The 17,081-nt window shown below is 38.2% G+C and overlaps 1 protein-coding gene across 2 annotated transcripts; it reads left to right on the top strand.

Moving 5' to 3' along the window:
- Window positions 1–1,159: 1,159 nt before the first annotated feature.
- On the top strand, window positions 1,160–16,363 carry spsb4b (splA/ryanodine receptor domain and SOCS box containing 4b). 2 transcript variants are annotated; one of them, XM_083548130.1, is made up of 3 exons: window positions 1,160–1,295; window positions 12,843–13,712; window positions 14,638–16,363. In XM_083548130.1, the coding sequence occupies exons 2-3, from the start codon at window positions 12,980–12,982 to the stop codon at window positions 14,763–14,765; spliced, it is 861 nt and encodes a 286-aa protein (XP_083404256.1). In that variant the 5' UTR covers window positions 1,160–1,295; window positions 12,843–12,979; the 3' UTR covers window positions 14,766–16,363. The 2 variants fall into 2 exon arrangements, with proteins under 2 accessions (XP_083404256.1, XP_083404257.1); XM_083548131.1 differs by lacking the exon at window positions 1,160–1,295 and adding an exon at window positions 1,355–1,415.
- The last annotated feature ends 718 nt before the right edge of the window (window positions 16,364–17,081 follow it).

Raw genomic sequence — 17,081 nt, 5'->3', positions numbered from 1 at the left:
TGGCATTACTAAAGAAAGGAACCCAAATAAATTGATTCAGCAAGTCCCCTTTTACTTCAGCCACAGCTGAGAAGCATATATCATCTCTAGTAGAACCATCAATATCAACATAAAAGATGACAGTTCTCCAACGACGGAAATCCCATGGATTACGGATTTCCTGAGGATTTGAAAATAAAACAAATCGTGTCTTTTTGTGCAAAATATCTACAGGAAAGAAAATGCTTGAATGAAAAATTATAAATGGTTCATGTTGAAAATGATCTTATAAGCATATCTGTGACTAAATCAAATTATTCTCCTTTGTCAACTATTGTGAAACGAATAAAAAATTATTAAGTACACACAAATATATTTGAGCTTGTGCAGTTTGCTACAGATGCGGTTTAAAGTGCGCTTTCTGACCATCCAATCCAAGGAAGTTAATAATGGTGACGTTATTGTACGCCTGCTAGATGGCCTCAGTGTCACAAACTTGCAATCTGATTGGTTAATTAAAGCAACAGTTTCCTTGTTATGTATTTGAATCTACACACGCCTGCAATGTTGATTCTGAAGGCGTCCAGGCAGATTTCTTTGGACCCTGGCAACACTGGATGGCTGAAATATGATTGGATAAAAACTCTAACATAAACATACTCTCCTGGAGACAGCGCAATGGAAAGGAAAGCTATGAAATGAAGACAATAGAGTGTTGAAAATAATGTAATAAATAGTCATGGGAGAATATATATATATATATATATATATATATATATATATATATATATATATATATATATATATATATATATATAACGTAAGTGAATCAGAATTTTAGTCCATGTATCTGAGTATACACAATCTTTTTGTATACAGTGTCTCTAACGAGTTGCTGCATTTATATACAGAGACACACGTGAAATCGAGAAGCAAGTGAACGCTGCATGACACTGGTTCTCCCGGAGAGCACGTGCTCATGGGAAGTGTCGTTTCCCCACCGCGTAAATGGGAATCGTATCAAATATTGTTTGGAACCAATCAGGAAAACGACTCGTATATTAAATTATACGCATTTATGGGAATAAATGCGCTTATTCGCTCAAATGTATTTGTAAAAAAAAAAAAGAAAAAAAAAAGGAATAATAAATATAACAACGAACACCGAAGGATCACTTCCGGTTTGGCCGTGACGTCACTGTCTGGGCACCTCTATAACAAAGCCGTGTTCTCTGTTTCCTTTTGAAGGCGTAAAGCGGGTTTAAAGGCAGCAGATTGTCGGCTCTTTTTGTCCACACACACTCACACACTCACAGGTATGAATGATGGCGATTGGGTGTTGGATGATGGGGGTGATTCCGGTGTTGTTTCCTGTCAATTGATTGTTTGTTTATTTATTTATTTTCCTTCCGGAGAAAAGTTGTAATCCCCGAGGCGTGAGTAGCTCCAACGTGGCCACTTTGTTTGTGTTTGTTGTTCCTTTGTAATGAATTTGAACCCGCAGCTCCGTGTGTCGCCTTTTAATCCAGACTTCCTGCAGCAGATGGAAAACCTTTAAAAACCCTTAAAAACCTGCCTGTCAGCTTGTTTGCTTTGAGTGTTTGGTGTTTAATTGTGACATAGTGGCCAGAATGGTTGAGTTCATGTATTTATGCATTGTATATCTCAAGAACAGTTCAGATCATCTCCAGGAAATCAGTTACAGTCACCAGAGTTATAACATGAGATATATATATATATATATATATATACTTTACTGAATACATCTTTTATTTTTCTATTGTTTATTTATTTATTATTGTGTATTATAACAATAACAGTTCAAATCATCTCCAGGATGTGTTACAGGGTCATAACATGGTATAAAGATATATTCTGTTAAGTATATATTTATTTTTAAGTGTTTTTTATTAAATTTTTTTATATTATTTATTATTATTATTGGATTTATTATAACAGTAACAGTTCAACCCATTTTCAAAACATGGTACACAGTCATAACATGGTATAAAGATATATTCTGTAAAGTGTGATATGTTTATTCTTATTAGTTTTATTCTAATAGTCACACTTCAAATAACCATCAACCATAACGTGTAGTTTACTCAATATATATCTTGATATCGTTGTGTTTTTATTATTAATTTTAACCTTTTTCAGGCTCCAAAAATTTATTCAGTTCTTAACATAATTATAAATAATAATAATAATAATAGTAATAAATAAATAAACTTTCTTTTTCTCAAGTAGTCTAATATACAGATCATATCGATTGAACCTGATCACAAGTTTTAATGCTAAAATTTCCACATTTTCTACTAGTTTACTGACTGTAATATCTTTTATATGGTACTGCAATGCTGACTCTGTTTTACCTTCTGTTTCAGTTCTGACTGCACAGTTTTTTTTTTTTTTTTTATCCAAAACAGGAAGTGATGGACACGAGCGCTATTTCGTTTACTACTGGTTTATTATCCGTGTTTTGGTGAGAGCGTGTAAAAACTCATTGTGCGTTTTGTTGCAACAGCAAAGCCGCCTCTGTGTTGTAGTGTTTGAGATGTGTTTTATGCTTTTTGATTAACCGGAAGAAAAAACATTGGTACATCATTTCTAGATGAAGTCTGTATGAGGGTATTAATCTCTCCATTCTTATCTGCATCCTAAGAACGTGAGTCCTACAGCTTCAGTTATTGCTCAGTGGAAATCTTTTAATTAAAAAACACAATTAGTGATGCAGAGATGCTCGTATATGAGCTCGGGCATTTATAGATATTTCGAATTGACCTCGGATGAATGGTTCTGGTATACTTTATCTAGACGAGTTGTGGCGAGTGTTTATTCGTGTTCTAGCATTGTGTGTTTACACATTTTAAAATAAAAAAAAATGGCAGTCTGATATTTTAGGCAAATATTTGTAAACATGACTTTGACATAGATTTAGAGATAGAATAGATGTTTACCTTAATGATGGGGTAATTTAACAGCTATTCTATAAATAAAACCTTGATCAGATCGAACAAAGCATGAAGAAAAAATGTTGCTAGTGTTTGAACAGAAACCCAGCAGATGAAATTGCGCATGAATCAACTACACTAAAGTGATGAGGATTAAAATATGCCTGATGTTATAGCTGTTTTACCCGTTTATTCGCTGTTCTGGTTCCGTAGACATGTTTGCAGTCATGAAAACGGTTAATAAAAATGGGTGTTTTGCCGTTGGAAAGTTCTGTAGGACATCAATAGGAAAGATGTGCCATGCGAGGGGACAATGAATTCTTACTCGGCTGTTTTAAATCCAAACCCAGAACGATCTGCATTCTACAAGTCTGCTTCATGTTGTGTAACAGAGGTTTATTAGGTTTATCAAAGCTTCATCATACTAGGTTCCCTGGTGGTCTAGTGGTTAGGATGCGGTGCTCTCACCGCTGCGGCCCGGGTTCGATCCCCGGTCAGGGAACCAACCCCAGCCATTAGGGTTGCACAAGCCTTAGTGCCGTCCCTAGCTGGATAAATGGGGAGGGTTGCGTTAGGAAGGGCATCCAGCGTAAAAATATGTGCCAAATCAAACATGCGGATGATCCGCTGTTTTGACCCCTAATGGGAGAAGCTGAAAAAGTTTATAGGTTCATTATATTCATATACAGTAAATGGGTATCTTTATACATGTGAAACTGGAGCTGAAATGGAGGATTTCCCTTTTTTTTTTTTTTTCTTTTTTAATATAGCTGACCAAACTGCTTATATTTAGTAGGAAAGTCCTATTAGACTTAACATTGCTCTCAAGAAATGCCAATTATATTTTTTTCATGAATGAATTTCTATTTACCCTGAGTTTACATTACAATGCTGTTTTTGCAGTTCAGTGGCTTTCCATTAAAAGGTTTGGACTGGTGTAATCTTTCAAGCTACAGTCACCAATTCAGCCTCTTCTTAATCATCACACTTTAAAAAAAGAACAAATTTTCTCGCTGTGTATGATCAGATATCCTCAGAGCTCCTATGGACTTGCATTGACCTGGTTTCAGAGCCTGGCTTGAAATGTTTCAAACTCGAACTGACAAAACGATCAATCTGCGTTTATCATTCTCTCACTCACTTAGTCTTTTTCTTAATAACTCTCTTGCCATCTATCTACTTGGCATTCTCTCATTCCATTCCATTTCACTTTGTACTTGTATTGTTTAAATTTGTCACCTGTCTTTCTAACAGTAACTGTCTTTCTGCCTGTCACCTTTTCTTTCTGTTTGTCTTTCTCCTTTTTTTTTCCAATCTCTATTCAAGCTTATGAAATGGTTTCAAACTTCCAGACTGGCAAACCTGTTGTCAAAGTTCCTCGTGACGAATTTTACCCAGCTAGCGTTATCTGATCAAATACTCCAAATATAAAGTAAATACTTTTCAGCAACCATTTTTGAAAAGGACAATATTAGAGACCTGAAACGTATAGAGATAATTTAATGCGATCATTTGTTTGTTTATGATCTTATGATCTATGAGTTGCTCTTAAACCCTCTATGCTCCAGGGGTGCTGCATCATGGCTGACCACAGCTCCCCAACATCGTTGTGATATGTAAAGAAATATCACTGTCCTGTAATATACATGTAACAAGTATAGAGCAACTTTTTGCTCAAAATGACATTAAGAATTTGATTTCTTATTACGGCAAGCATCGGATTAATATTTGATCCCGTTTAGATTGTATTAAATTAAATATAATGTCCATCACTAATTCCTCTGTGTTTTAGTGTGTAGACTTTGGCGGTTCTCTATGAACTGCCACGTTGTTTTGCATATGATCGTTATTTGTTGCAGTGGTACCTTGTTTTGCCGTCTGTAATGCAAATGAGGGATGAAAGAGGTTCGCGTGTAACAGCATTTATCTGTTATGGTAGGGGCTATTGTTCAGGCTGGAGGTGAATTAAGTCAGATTTGAATATCGCTCAGTTTTTGAACGTTGGAACATCTAAATCTATATTCTGTGACTCTCAGGACACTGTTCGATCTCCGTAGTGTTGCGGTATGTCATATTCATATCAGCAGCAGCAGTGGTGCTGAGAGAACGCGCTTGAGAAACTGTTTAGTGAGGAGAAAATCAATCTACATTTCAAATATTGGTCAAAGTGTAGCGCATCTACTAATAATTATAAATATTTTTTTTTTTACCAATGCCGATATGTTTAAAGCAATGTCATGATACAAATGCCAACGTGGATCCCATGCACAATTTTTGAAAAATCAATGCATCGCATCGTTAACTCTTGTGCCGATGCACCAATGCGAATCAGAGAATCTTGTCATCCCTCAGTTGCTGAGCTGGTGCAAGTCTGTCCTGAGAAAAAAACAGTTAAATAATGTAGTGCATATTTTGACGACTGGAATGTTAAAGATATGGTAGAGGAGTGGTTAAGGTGCTGGGATTCTGATCGGAAGGTCGGGGTCTCAAGACCTGGTATTAACAAGCTGCAGCACTTGGGCCCTTATCCCTCTGTCCTCCAGGGGCGCTGTATCAATGCTGACCCTGCGCTTCTGAACAAGCCAAGATACAGTGAGGAAAATAGGTATTTAAACAACCTGCTATTTTGCAAGTTCTCCGACTTAGAAATCATGGAGTGATCTGAAAAGGTCATCGTAGGTGCATGTCCACTGTGAAAGACACAATCTAAAAAAAAAAAAAATCCAGAAATCACAATATATGATTTTTAAACTATTTATTTGTATGATACAGCTGCAAATAAGTATTTGAACAACTGTCTATCAGCTAGAATTCTGACCCTCAAAGACCTGTTAGTCTGCCTTTAAAATGTCCACCTCCACTACATTTATTATCCTAAATAGATGCACCTGTTTGAGGTCGTTAGCTGCATAAAGACACCTGTCCACCCCATAAAATCAGTAAGAATCCAACTACTAACATGGCCAAGACCAAAGAGCTGTCCAAAGACACTAGAGACAAAAAATTGTACACCTCCACAAGGCTGGAAAGGGCTACGGGGAAATTGCCAAGCAGCTTGGTGAAAAAAGGTCCACTGTTGGAGCAAACATTAGAAAATGGAAGAAGCTAAACATGACTGTCAATCTCCCTCGGACTGGGGCTCCATGCAAGATCTCACCTCGTGGGGTCAGGGTTAGGGTTAGGTGAGGTCATGGGAGAAAGTCATGTGGTCAGATGAGACCAAAATAGAACTTTTGGGTCATAATTCCACTAAACGTGTTTGGAGGAAGAAGAATGATGAGTACCATCCCAAGAACACCATCCCTACTGTGAAGCATGGGGGTGGTAGCATCATGCTTTGGGGGTGTTTTTCTGCACATGGGACAGGGCGACTGCACTGTATTAAGGAGAGGATGACTGGGGCCATGTATTGCGAGATTTTGGGGAACAACCTCCTTCCCTCAGTTAGAGCATTGAAGATGGGTCGAGGTTGGGTCTTCCAACATGACAATGACCTGAAGCACACAGCCAGGATAACCAAGGAGTGGCTCTGTAAGAAGCATATCAAGGTTCTGGTGTGGCCTAGCCAGTCTCCAGACCTAAACCCAATAGAGAATCTTTGGAGGGAGCTCAAACTCCGTGTTTCTCAGCGACAGTGGGCCAAAATCCCTCCTGCAGTGTGTGCAAACCTGGTGAAAAACTACAGGAAACATTTGACCTCTGTAATTGCAAACAAAGGCTACTGTACCAAATATTAACATTGACTTTCTCAGGTGTTTAAATACTTATTTGCAGCTGTATCATACACATAAATAGTTAAAAAATCATACATTGTGATTTCTGGATTTTTTTTTTTAGATTATGTCTCTCACAGTGGACATGTACCTACGATGACAATTTCAGACCCCTCCATGATTTCTAAGTGGGAGAACTTGCAAAATAGCAGGGTGTTCAAATACTTATTTTCCTCACTGTATGTGAAGAAAATAATTTCACTGTGCTGTAGTGTACATGTGACAAATAAAGGCTGTTCCTAAAGCTCATGGAGATTTTGGACTAAATTCTCACTTTTGATAAATATTGATATTTTATCAATATATCGTACCTCACAAGGTTAACTACTGCATGTGTTCAGCCTTAATACAGTCAGGGATCTCAGTATTGTGTGACGTGTCCCGATTAAGTGTAACTGTTTCTATCCAGGCTGCTTGGTTTTGTCAAGTTGTAGCTCGTCAGTCATTTTGGTAGCCAAGTTGATGATGATATTCACAGGAGAATGCCCTGGCTCCTAGAGGGAAGAAGGAAATGGCCCCTTTGAACCCCAGACTTTACTTCCTCTTCGTTTTTGCTTTCCGTTCTTCTTTATTCTCTTCTGTATTGTTTATAATGTCTCTCTGGCATGCAAAGAGATGTTCCTGACACCGGGGTCAGCATGAGGATGGGTCAAACACACAGTGTTCCTAGCTGTATTGTGAAATCTAAGTTTATAAGAAACACCACATACTCCATGTAAATCCTGGTCTTACATTTTTTTAATGAAACTTTGTTATTAGAGGCCATTGTTCCAAATATAGATCAAGTTAAAATTTGTTAGTTACATTTATAGCATTTGGTTGAGTTAAGGGCCTTTCTCAAGGGCCCTGCAGTGGCAGCTTGGTGCTGCTGAGATTTGAACTTGTGGCCGTCCGATCCAAAGTCCAATGTCTTAACCACTTGTTGATACTTTCCCCCTTTTGGAAGCTTTCTGCTTTCACAAATACACAGTACAGTACAGCAGTGCTTTCTTTATTGGTCCACTTAGAGTTCTGAAAGCATTTAATACTCTATATACAGCTGAGCATGCAAAATCTCAGCCCAACGCTGATTAAAATATACAAAATATACATATATATACATATAAAATTAAAATATACATATACACTTGTTCAATTCTTCTTTCGAAAATGTTAGTTTTTTAGACCGAGGTGGAGCGGCGATACACAGTGTCCTCACCTGACACTACGTACAAACTGTCCCAATTAAAATATCCAGGAACTGTCCTTGACTTGGACCTCAGTATCAGTTTCACCCTGTGGCTTTTGTCTGCTATTGTTAGTAATGGCCTGGCAGGTATGAATAATTTACAGTTAGGGGATGCAAAACTCTCTCAGCCCACACATTTAGCTCTTTCCGGGGTTTATTTGCTTCAGATGTAGATCTAAAGTTAGATGTCTGCTTTTAGCTTTTGAGGTTAGTTGGTCAAATGGTAATGCTAATGAGAGTACAACTACGCGTATGTAATCACTGTATAGATTTACAACTTTTAAGTGTTCACCCAAGCTCATTTTCTCAACATCAGTGTCAGATTTTACTCAACATTTTGCAGCAAGTATAGACAATCTGGTATCTGGTAGTTTGAATTTCTGAGGTACTTTTAAGCAATGCCACAAAGCAGCTTCACAGAAATCCATATATAGATTTCATTCTAAAATGAGCAAAATAACGTACCTCGCATGGGAGCTATGCTACACCGGGCGGTCGGGTTATAAATCATTACTGTAAACATGGGGAGAGGTCAAACAAGTAGGATTACAGGAAAAAAAACAAAAAAGTAAGCATAGTGATTTTTCAGTCAGAGTTTAAACTTCTTTAAGTACATCATATCTTTGTGTTCTGTCAATAGCCAGTAAACCCTGAGACAATTAATAAAAACATTGTATTGAGAAAATGTTTAAATTTGAACATGCAGGCCACACGCATCAGTGCACATGGTGGTACTTAACAACCGCGCAACTCCTGCCAGCTGTTGGTGCTTCTGTTTGCATTTTTGTCTGTCACCATTACATTTTGTAAACCAGAAATATGCCAAATCCCTAGTTGTTTAGAACGTTTTATTTTTTAGTTCAGTCTAAAACACAATTACAGTATACAGTGTAATAGGAATAACTACTTTTAGCTTGATCATTAAAGAAAGAAACGCGGAAACGTTTGAAATGGAGGTCTTGTGATGGTACATCGGCTACCAGGCTTTAGTGTGTTTGTGTAGATAAGTTGTGGCGAAATTACAGGGGTTCTAACACGCTCAAGCGATTGATTTATAAAATAGGTGTCTTGTGAAATTGAAGCCATGTAACATTTCACAGATTTATAGCTCGGTGTGCAAAAGTTACTTTTTACCTTTTGAAATTTACCTTTTGGAGGTGGAGCTGGAGGTGGCAGAGCTGAAGATGTTGAGGTTTTCGTTGGGAGTGACGAGGATGGACAGGCTTAGAAATGAGTTTATTAGAGGGACAGATCATGTAGGACGTTTTGGAGACAAGGTGAGGGAGGCGAGATTGAGATGGTTTGGACATGTGCAGAGGAGGAACATGGGGTATATCGTAGGAGAATGCTGAGGATGGAGCCACCAGAAAGGAGGAAAAGAGGAAGGCCGAGGAGGAGGTTCATGGATGTGGTGAGGGAAGACATGCAGGGAGTTGGTTTAAAAAAAAACAGATGCAGAGGACAGAGGGGTATAGAGACGGATGAGCCGCTGTGGCGCCCCCTAATGGGAGCAGCCGAAAGAAGAAGAAGAAATGGCTCAGCTTTAATAAATTTTTCTTTCATCATACTGGACACCTTTCTAAGGCTCCCCAGTCTCATTCCCTCTAATAGAGTTAATCCTGTCCCTTTTATGGATTACTAACATTTTGTTTTTCTTTCTTTTCATATCTACATGTGAAATTCTGTGCATTTGCTGCTGTATTGTTCAAAGCTGTATAAAGAAAGTGCAATGCTGCTGTAAACTTTTTTTAACCAAGAAGAAAGACTATAAATCGCCTTGTAATCGTAATGTTTGACATACTTTGTTAGCAATATATAAAGTGGACTTTGTTGACGATCAAAGCCTAAGAGGCAGACAGGGGAAAAAAAATTATTAAAGAAATTAAGACTATATACATAATGTGGTGCTTACAGCAAAATACGAGTGAAAAATATAAAATTGAGACATTTTATTATAAAGTGTAGGCTGTATCTGTTTTCAGAGCGGTGACAGTCATTTCTGCACTAATACAAAAGCTCATTGCTAAGAAGATTGTAAAAAGGATCATTGTTGCATGACATTTGCTATTGACACACTATTACATACAAAGACTCTAAAATCTGATTCATTTGTGGGAGTCTTTGGTTTTCTTCATTTTTTTTGCATTAGGTAATAGAAATCAGTAATATTTCTGCATTGTGATCTTGTATAAGAGGATGGGGGCTATAATTCCCCCCTGTAAGAGTTTTAACAAGTGGGATTCTTTGATACGGTCATTACTCCCGTTCTCTCAGATCACTTTTTGTTGATCCGCTCTTTTACTTTTACATCTTGGTTGCATGTTCTCTTATGGGATGAGTTGCATTGGTGTATGTGTTAATGATTGAAATAAATTCTTTCTCTTCTTTCTCACTGTCTTTCTCATCTGCTGGAAGTAGTATTCACAGATTTGATCGCGAACTCTCTGAAAGTCAACTAATATTCTATAGTTTCATTTTAAGTGCTGCAGGTTTTAGTGCCATACTAACAAAAACATGTTTGATGAAGATTTTTATGGTTTATTTTTTATAAAAAAGCCTTTGATAGAATGTGTATGAGGCAGGGGGGTAAAAACTTTGAAACTGAATGATCAGTGTAAATTGTTTTTATTTATCCCTTTTGGAATTTTCCATTTTTGACTGATCACACATATTGTATTGTACATGAATACTGATGACATTCAAACGATGAAAGAACCCTTATGGAGTTATGTAGTAAACAAAAAAAAACATAAATTACCCAGGCCTTAAATAACCCTGAGTATGTTTATATATTTTTGATTTTTCAAAGTTGCCACCTCTTGCTTTGATGACAGGTTTGAAAACTCTTGGCATTCTCTCAGTCAGTCTCATTATGTAGTCACCAGGAACAATCTTGAGTTCCCAGAGATGCTGAGTACTTGTTGGCTTCCTTCACTCTCCTGTCCAACTCATCCCAAATCATCTTAACTGGATTTAGATCAGATGATTGTGGAGGCCAGGTCATCTAATGCAGCAATCCATCACTTTCCTTCTTAAGTTAATAGCTCTTACACAATCTAGAGCTATGTTTTAGTCATTGTCCTGTTGGACACACATAATGTTCCCGCTAAGTGCAAACCGAACGGGATGGCATGTAGCTGCAAAATGCTACAATCCAACAGTGTCACCGGTAAAACAAACACACCTCCTCCTCCATGCTTCACCCTCTGTACATCTAAGACATGGTGGTTAGAATGAAAAATCATCAGACCAAATTATAGATTTTCCACTGCTCTGTCTTGTCATTGTATTCCTTTGCCCAAGACAAGTCTCTTTTGCTTGTTGTTCTTCCAAAATAATGGTTCCTTTGCCACAATTGGACAATTAAGTCCTGACTAATTCAGTCTTCCCTGAACAGTGGATGTTGAAATATGTCTGCCACTTGTCAAATGACAATCGAATCCTGACCATTGAGTAGAGTCTGCCTTGCACCAAACTGTGTGGTTACAGCTATTATGTAATGAAGGATCATTTCGCAATGTACCCAAGTACCCTCACCTAACTGTCCTGATTAAAATGCTTTGCGTTTTTGTTGTGGTCACCAACATGTAAAACTGTGTTTTAAATCACTGGTCCCCCACCCCTGGTCCGTGGGTCAATTGGTACCCGGCCGCACAAAAAGAATACATAACTTAGATTATTTCCGTTTTATTTATCTAATTCTGAACGGTGTTTTATTTTGGATATATAGATCCGGATTCTCTCCACCACATGTCTATGACTCACACTTGATGCATGTCATGATGCCTCGGTCACATGTCTTACCTCCATCCACTACCTTCTTAAAGGGGCTGCTCCTGCTAATACATTACCGCTAAATTGAAACCCCCAAGCGAGCAAAATGAACAAAAAACAACACAGTGGATTCACATTTATTATTGTATTTAGAAAATACCAGTTTTTATGGCGCAAAAAAGGTTGGGGACCGCTGCTTTAAACCACCGTATCTGTTTTGCCATGTGGTTTGGGGTTTGAAGATATAAATAATTTAACTTAAGATGGAACAAAATTCACAAAACTAGCACTTTTTAGCTTTGGTTATTTCTCTTCGCTATTAGGACAGCATGATTTCGGGCTTTGAGAGTAGTCTCTAAGCAACAGTGTTTGCGCCCCTCTGTTTTATGGGACTACGCTAAATTGGCGTTCTATTTTTTGGTAATGTGTTTGTAACCCGCTTTCCTCAGATGGACGTTTGAGAACTGGAATGCTCTTTTTGTTTTTTTACCTCCTCATGAAGTTGAAGTTTTTTTTAAAAAGCAGTCATTAAATGTGCAGTGTTTTATAGACACAGAGTCTCAGGAACTATGAAAGAGAAAGGAAAATTTTTAAACTCTCTTAAGATGAGTACAATTGAGCTCAATTTCACATCAGAGACAGATTTCTAATAGTTGTTTTAAAACGGTTAGCATTCAAACAGCTTTCTAATGGCTTATTTTTTTGAGATTGGAGATGTTAATGTTCTGTTACTCCCTTTTCCACTTTTTCTAGTTTTGCACCTTCTAATCTATTACATGATAAAGTTCAGTGTAACAGGTGCTAATTCCTAATTTCCTGCTATTCGTTTTTACTCACCTTTTTTCATTGCAAGCATTCCTAAAGGTTTTCACTACAGGGCTTCCACACTCAACAACAAAACAGAAAAGTGTTTATTCCATAGTTGCTCAATGTAGTTTATGAGGAAAAGTTTGTGTGTGTTAAAGGCTGAATGTGTGTTGTGCAATATTTGCAGAAGGGTTAACTAGTCTGGCTGATTTCATTTGTATTTTTGGGAAATGCGGTCATCTGAACAGATTTGTTGGGAGTAACTTTAGGATGACTGGGGTAGTTGTCCTGCGCTTTCAAGTTCTAACATTTTTCTTCTCTCCACAGAGGACCTTGTGCTGCTCTTTCTTCACCTCTACTTCATGAAATGGAACAGACCTTTCTGATTGGTTAGACCTCTCCTCATACACCAGACCCATGAGGTAACCCAGTGAGTGGTTGATTATGCCCATGGCGGCGCTGTGATGGGGCAGAGGGTCTCAGGCGTGGTGAAATCTGCTGAGGAGTGTGAAGGGGCCGCACTGGCATTGCAGGTGGCCCTTGTACCCCTTGGCAGGCATGGACAAGGATACGGGTTAGGCCACCCTTTCTCACCGCGCCTGGAACTGCTGCTGGACATGCCTCCAGCAGATGCTGACACTCAACTAGAGCATTCTTGGAACCCCGATGACCGTTCACTCAACCTGTTTATAAAAGACGATGACCGGCTGACGTTCCATCGCCATCCAGTAGCACAGAGTACTGACTGTGTGCGGGGCAGAGTTGGCTTCACTCGTGGCCTGCACGCCTGGACTATCCGGTGGCCTGTGCGGCAACGTGGCACACATGCCATGGTCGGGGTCGCGACTTCTCGGGCACCACTGCATGCTATTGGATACACGGCACTTGTTGGCGGCGATGCAGAATCTTGGGGATGGGATTTGGGGCGAGGGAAAATTTACCATGACAGGAAAAGCTATTCGGGGCCAGTGCCTTCCTACCCATGTAGCCTTAATGGGGAGGACGAGGACACTTTTTCAGTACCTGAGGAGGTTCTAGTGGTCTTGGACATGGATGAGGGAACTCTTGGGTTTTGTGCCGATGGTCATTTCCTTGGCGTAGCCTTTCGGGGCCTTAAGGGGAAAAGGCTGTACCCAATTGTCAGCGCAGTATGGGGACACTGTGAGGTCACAATGACGTACATCAACGGACTTGAGCGTAAGTGATTGATTAGTGGATTCTCACCCTGTCCGGTTAAACCATGTTCTTGGGTTAAAGTAGAGACGTAATAGGTAAAATGTTACTCCAGTAAAAGTCAAAGTGCTCCCTTTGAACTTTCACTTGAGTAAAAGTACAAAAGTATTTGCCTTCAAATATACTTAAGAATCCAGAGTCCTCTGATTTATTATGGATATAATTTTCCATGATTGTCACAAGACTCTTGCTTCAACTCAGTTTATGTGAAAAGACTCAAATGTCACTCAGCACACCAGTCTATTAATAGAATGATAGTGTCAAACAGTAATCAATATCTATTGAAATTATCATGAGCCCAAAACTACATAAAAAAAAAAAAAAAAAAAAAAAATTAATAAATAAAAAATAGCGCAATTAAGGGCACAGGTGTTGTGGCAAGTTAGAGTCAGGAGTTTCTTCCATTATTTATTACTCTCCAAATGTTCTGCCTGCTGTCAAACTGATGCTAAACTGTATATTTGTGATGAGTAGATACCACCAAGTGGTAATCAGAACTTTCGCTCTACCCTGATTGGTGGCTTGCTGCCTGTTTGACCGGTTAAATTTTTATCCCCTAAGAAATAAAAAGGAAGGACTGATTTCGCAAGTTGAGTAAAAAGAGATATTTGACTTTGAGATGTAGTGAAGTAAAAGTCTCCCAAATGGAAATACTTCAGTAAAGTGCAGACATGCGAAGAAGCTACTTAAGTACAGTAGTGAATTACTTCCTAACGCCAGTGTCAAACCTCGTGCAAATTGAGAAATGCAGAAAATGTTATTATAGTTGCATCGTTTTTGGTTCACCTAAATGGAAAAATAAATAAATAAATAATGATGTATCACCATTCAGGATGATCTGCAGTGTAATGTTTGTCTTATAATGCTGGTGTGTTTTTCTTTTCTGCAGCTGAACCTCTGCCGCTGATGGAACTATGCAGGAGAGCAGCTCGCCAAGCTCTTGGCCGACATCGGATCCACCACATCCACACGCTCCCCCTTCCCCAGACTCTAAAAAACTACCTGCAGTATCAGTGAGCATCTCGCACATGACCCTGAACTACAGCACCAGTGACCTCAGCGCACAACTAAATGTCCCGACTCCGTTTGTTTTGTTTTTTTCCCTTTTTTTTTTTTTTTTTTTTTTTTTAAAATGCAAGACTCCAGTTAGCAACTAAGAGCAGTATATTGTATTTGCACCCAGTTTGAATTCTTAAAATTCCAGTCCGAATGTTAGCGAGCTTCGCTAGCTACAGAAGGTCAAAGAGCTGCTGCTAGAGAAGAAAACAGCGGCGTGTTTTAAAAGCTAGCTTCGCTTATTTAGTATCATTTAAAACTATTTGCAACACAGAACATCAAGCCAAAAAAAAAAAAAGTTCAAGAAAAGCTAGCAGTGATTGGAAGCTTGTGATTGGAAAATCAAGCTTATCTTTAGACTTGGCTTTTTAATCGAAAGATCAGTTGTAGTTGGATTGTATACGTTTACCCCCCCACCCCCAAAAAAGCACAGCGACTTGTAGCATCTGATTTCGACACTGGTGCTATGGACACTTCATTTTACAATATGGGTGGGGGGGCAGATTGGAATGATGGTCTTCCTCAAATAATTATTTGCTTATTTTTTTACATCACATTAAATATATTTCATTACATCATGGTCTTCCATATCACACCTAAATGCTAGGCTTTTTATTATTATTATTGTCCGAGTGGCTGTATTGATTGATTGATATTTGTGGATGTTTATAATTTGAGTGTGTCCTTTTGAAATAGTGCAGCTTGTTGTGTGAGTATTGTGATGATTTTATAGAGTTTTAACACCAGAGACATGCCTGCGTTCAGTGCTTTGGACAGGGAATGATACCGTTCCAACTGGAAATCTAGAAACTGCTGTTTATACAGATGGATATGGAAAAACAGGAGATTCCACACTAGCTAGGTGTTATGATGTGTTAGTGTTTGCCATATTGGAAGGGGACAGATTGTTTTGTCAGACAATGCCGAGTTTTCAACAGCCTGCACTGGTTTTTACAGGAATTTCAGAACATCTATGCACTGCAGATATTTTTTTTTTTTTTTTAGAACGTCAAAAAGATTTACCCAAGATAATGCTTTTGGTCCTTATTTAATAAAGACACCATTTTATTAACATTTAATAGCCTTATAATTATTTAAAGATCCTAAGATAGCTATTTTTTAGTTTACATAACTTTTACATGTTTGGAATAGTTTTAGCTACCACTATATCATTATTATATACTGACATTTACATCCAGCTATTGAGAACCTTTAGTGCTCAATATATTTTGTGCTGGGATTAATTTTTTTCTTTTTCTTTTCTTTTTCTTTTTTTTTTTTTAATATAAACTATACTTAAATTGCAGTGCATTTCCTCTCGCTCAACTCCAAACCAAATGAAATGAATCAAACAGTGTCTTGACGTGTTTTTTTTGCATTAATAAAACCAGATGTCTCGCTCTACTAATGGGGGGGGGGAAAGAACTAAAGCAAACTTGCACAACCTGGAAGTTTTCCCCTCTTCTATGGAGACACTGTTGGTGTGTCTGGCTTGGCCTCCGGTGGCTACCATTTTCATATCTGATTTTAAATGTAAATAAAATTCACCCAAACCAAAACTGTTCTCTGCTTTGTGATCTGATTTTGCACATGGTTTTATTTCTGTTTCAGTGCTGTGGTTATGAGAATCGCTGCAGGTTTTAGAGCGGCACAACAGAGTTTCTTCTAAACAAAGATCCAGTGGGTACAATGGTGTTGGATATAAGACTAGTTCTAGATTGTAGATTGATATTTGGGGTAAGTCTTGCCAAGACTGCAACTTAAAAAAAAACAAAGAGTACCTGAACAATTTTTGCGGTGTGTACATAAACGAAGATTAATGGTGGTAAATTGACATTTTGTGCCACCGGATGAGGAGGGGTTTCCCCTTGATTCTGGTTCCTCACATGGTTTTTTCCTCTCATCATCTCAGGGAGTTTATTCTCGCCACTGGCTCATTTGTTAGGGGAAAAAACTAAAATTGTATGGTTCAAACTTATATTATTTGATTACCACTTTCTGTGTAAAGCTGATTTGATTCGATGTCCATTGTTAAGTGATATACAAATAAAAATCAAGATGACCACATTATGCTAGTGAAAGGGGCCACTGCAATTAAGGAGTACAGTTGTAATAAAAGGTGTACTTCCGATGTTTTTGAGTAATAGGGCCAGGACCCAAGGTTTTCCTGCAGAACATTATCCAGAACATTACACTACCTTTTCTACCCATAGTGCATCCTGGTGTTTTCTTCACAAACACACACACCAGGCTGTCCAGATAAAGAAAATATGAATG

This window comes from Silurus aristotelis (genome assembly GCF_946808225.1).
Source record: "Silurus aristotelis genome assembly, chromosome: 8".
NCBI lineage: Eukaryota > Metazoa > Chordata > Actinopteri > Siluriformes > Siluridae > Silurus > Silurus aristotelis.
Note: the sequence above shows the minus strand (reverse complement) of the source record. Positions and strands in the feature narration are given on the sequence as shown.

What these genes read in the sequence shown, in the direction of transcription:
- spsb4b (XM_083548130.1), top strand. Translation starts at nt 12,980, where the DNA reads ATGGGGCAGAGGGTCTCAGGCGTGGTGAAATCTGCTGAGGAGTGTGAA. An exon ending in GTACATCAACGGACTTGAGC is followed by an intron (nt 13,713 to 14,637) that starts GTAAGTGATTGA and finishes TCTTTTCTGCAG; the next exon opens with CTGAACCTCTGCCGCTGATG.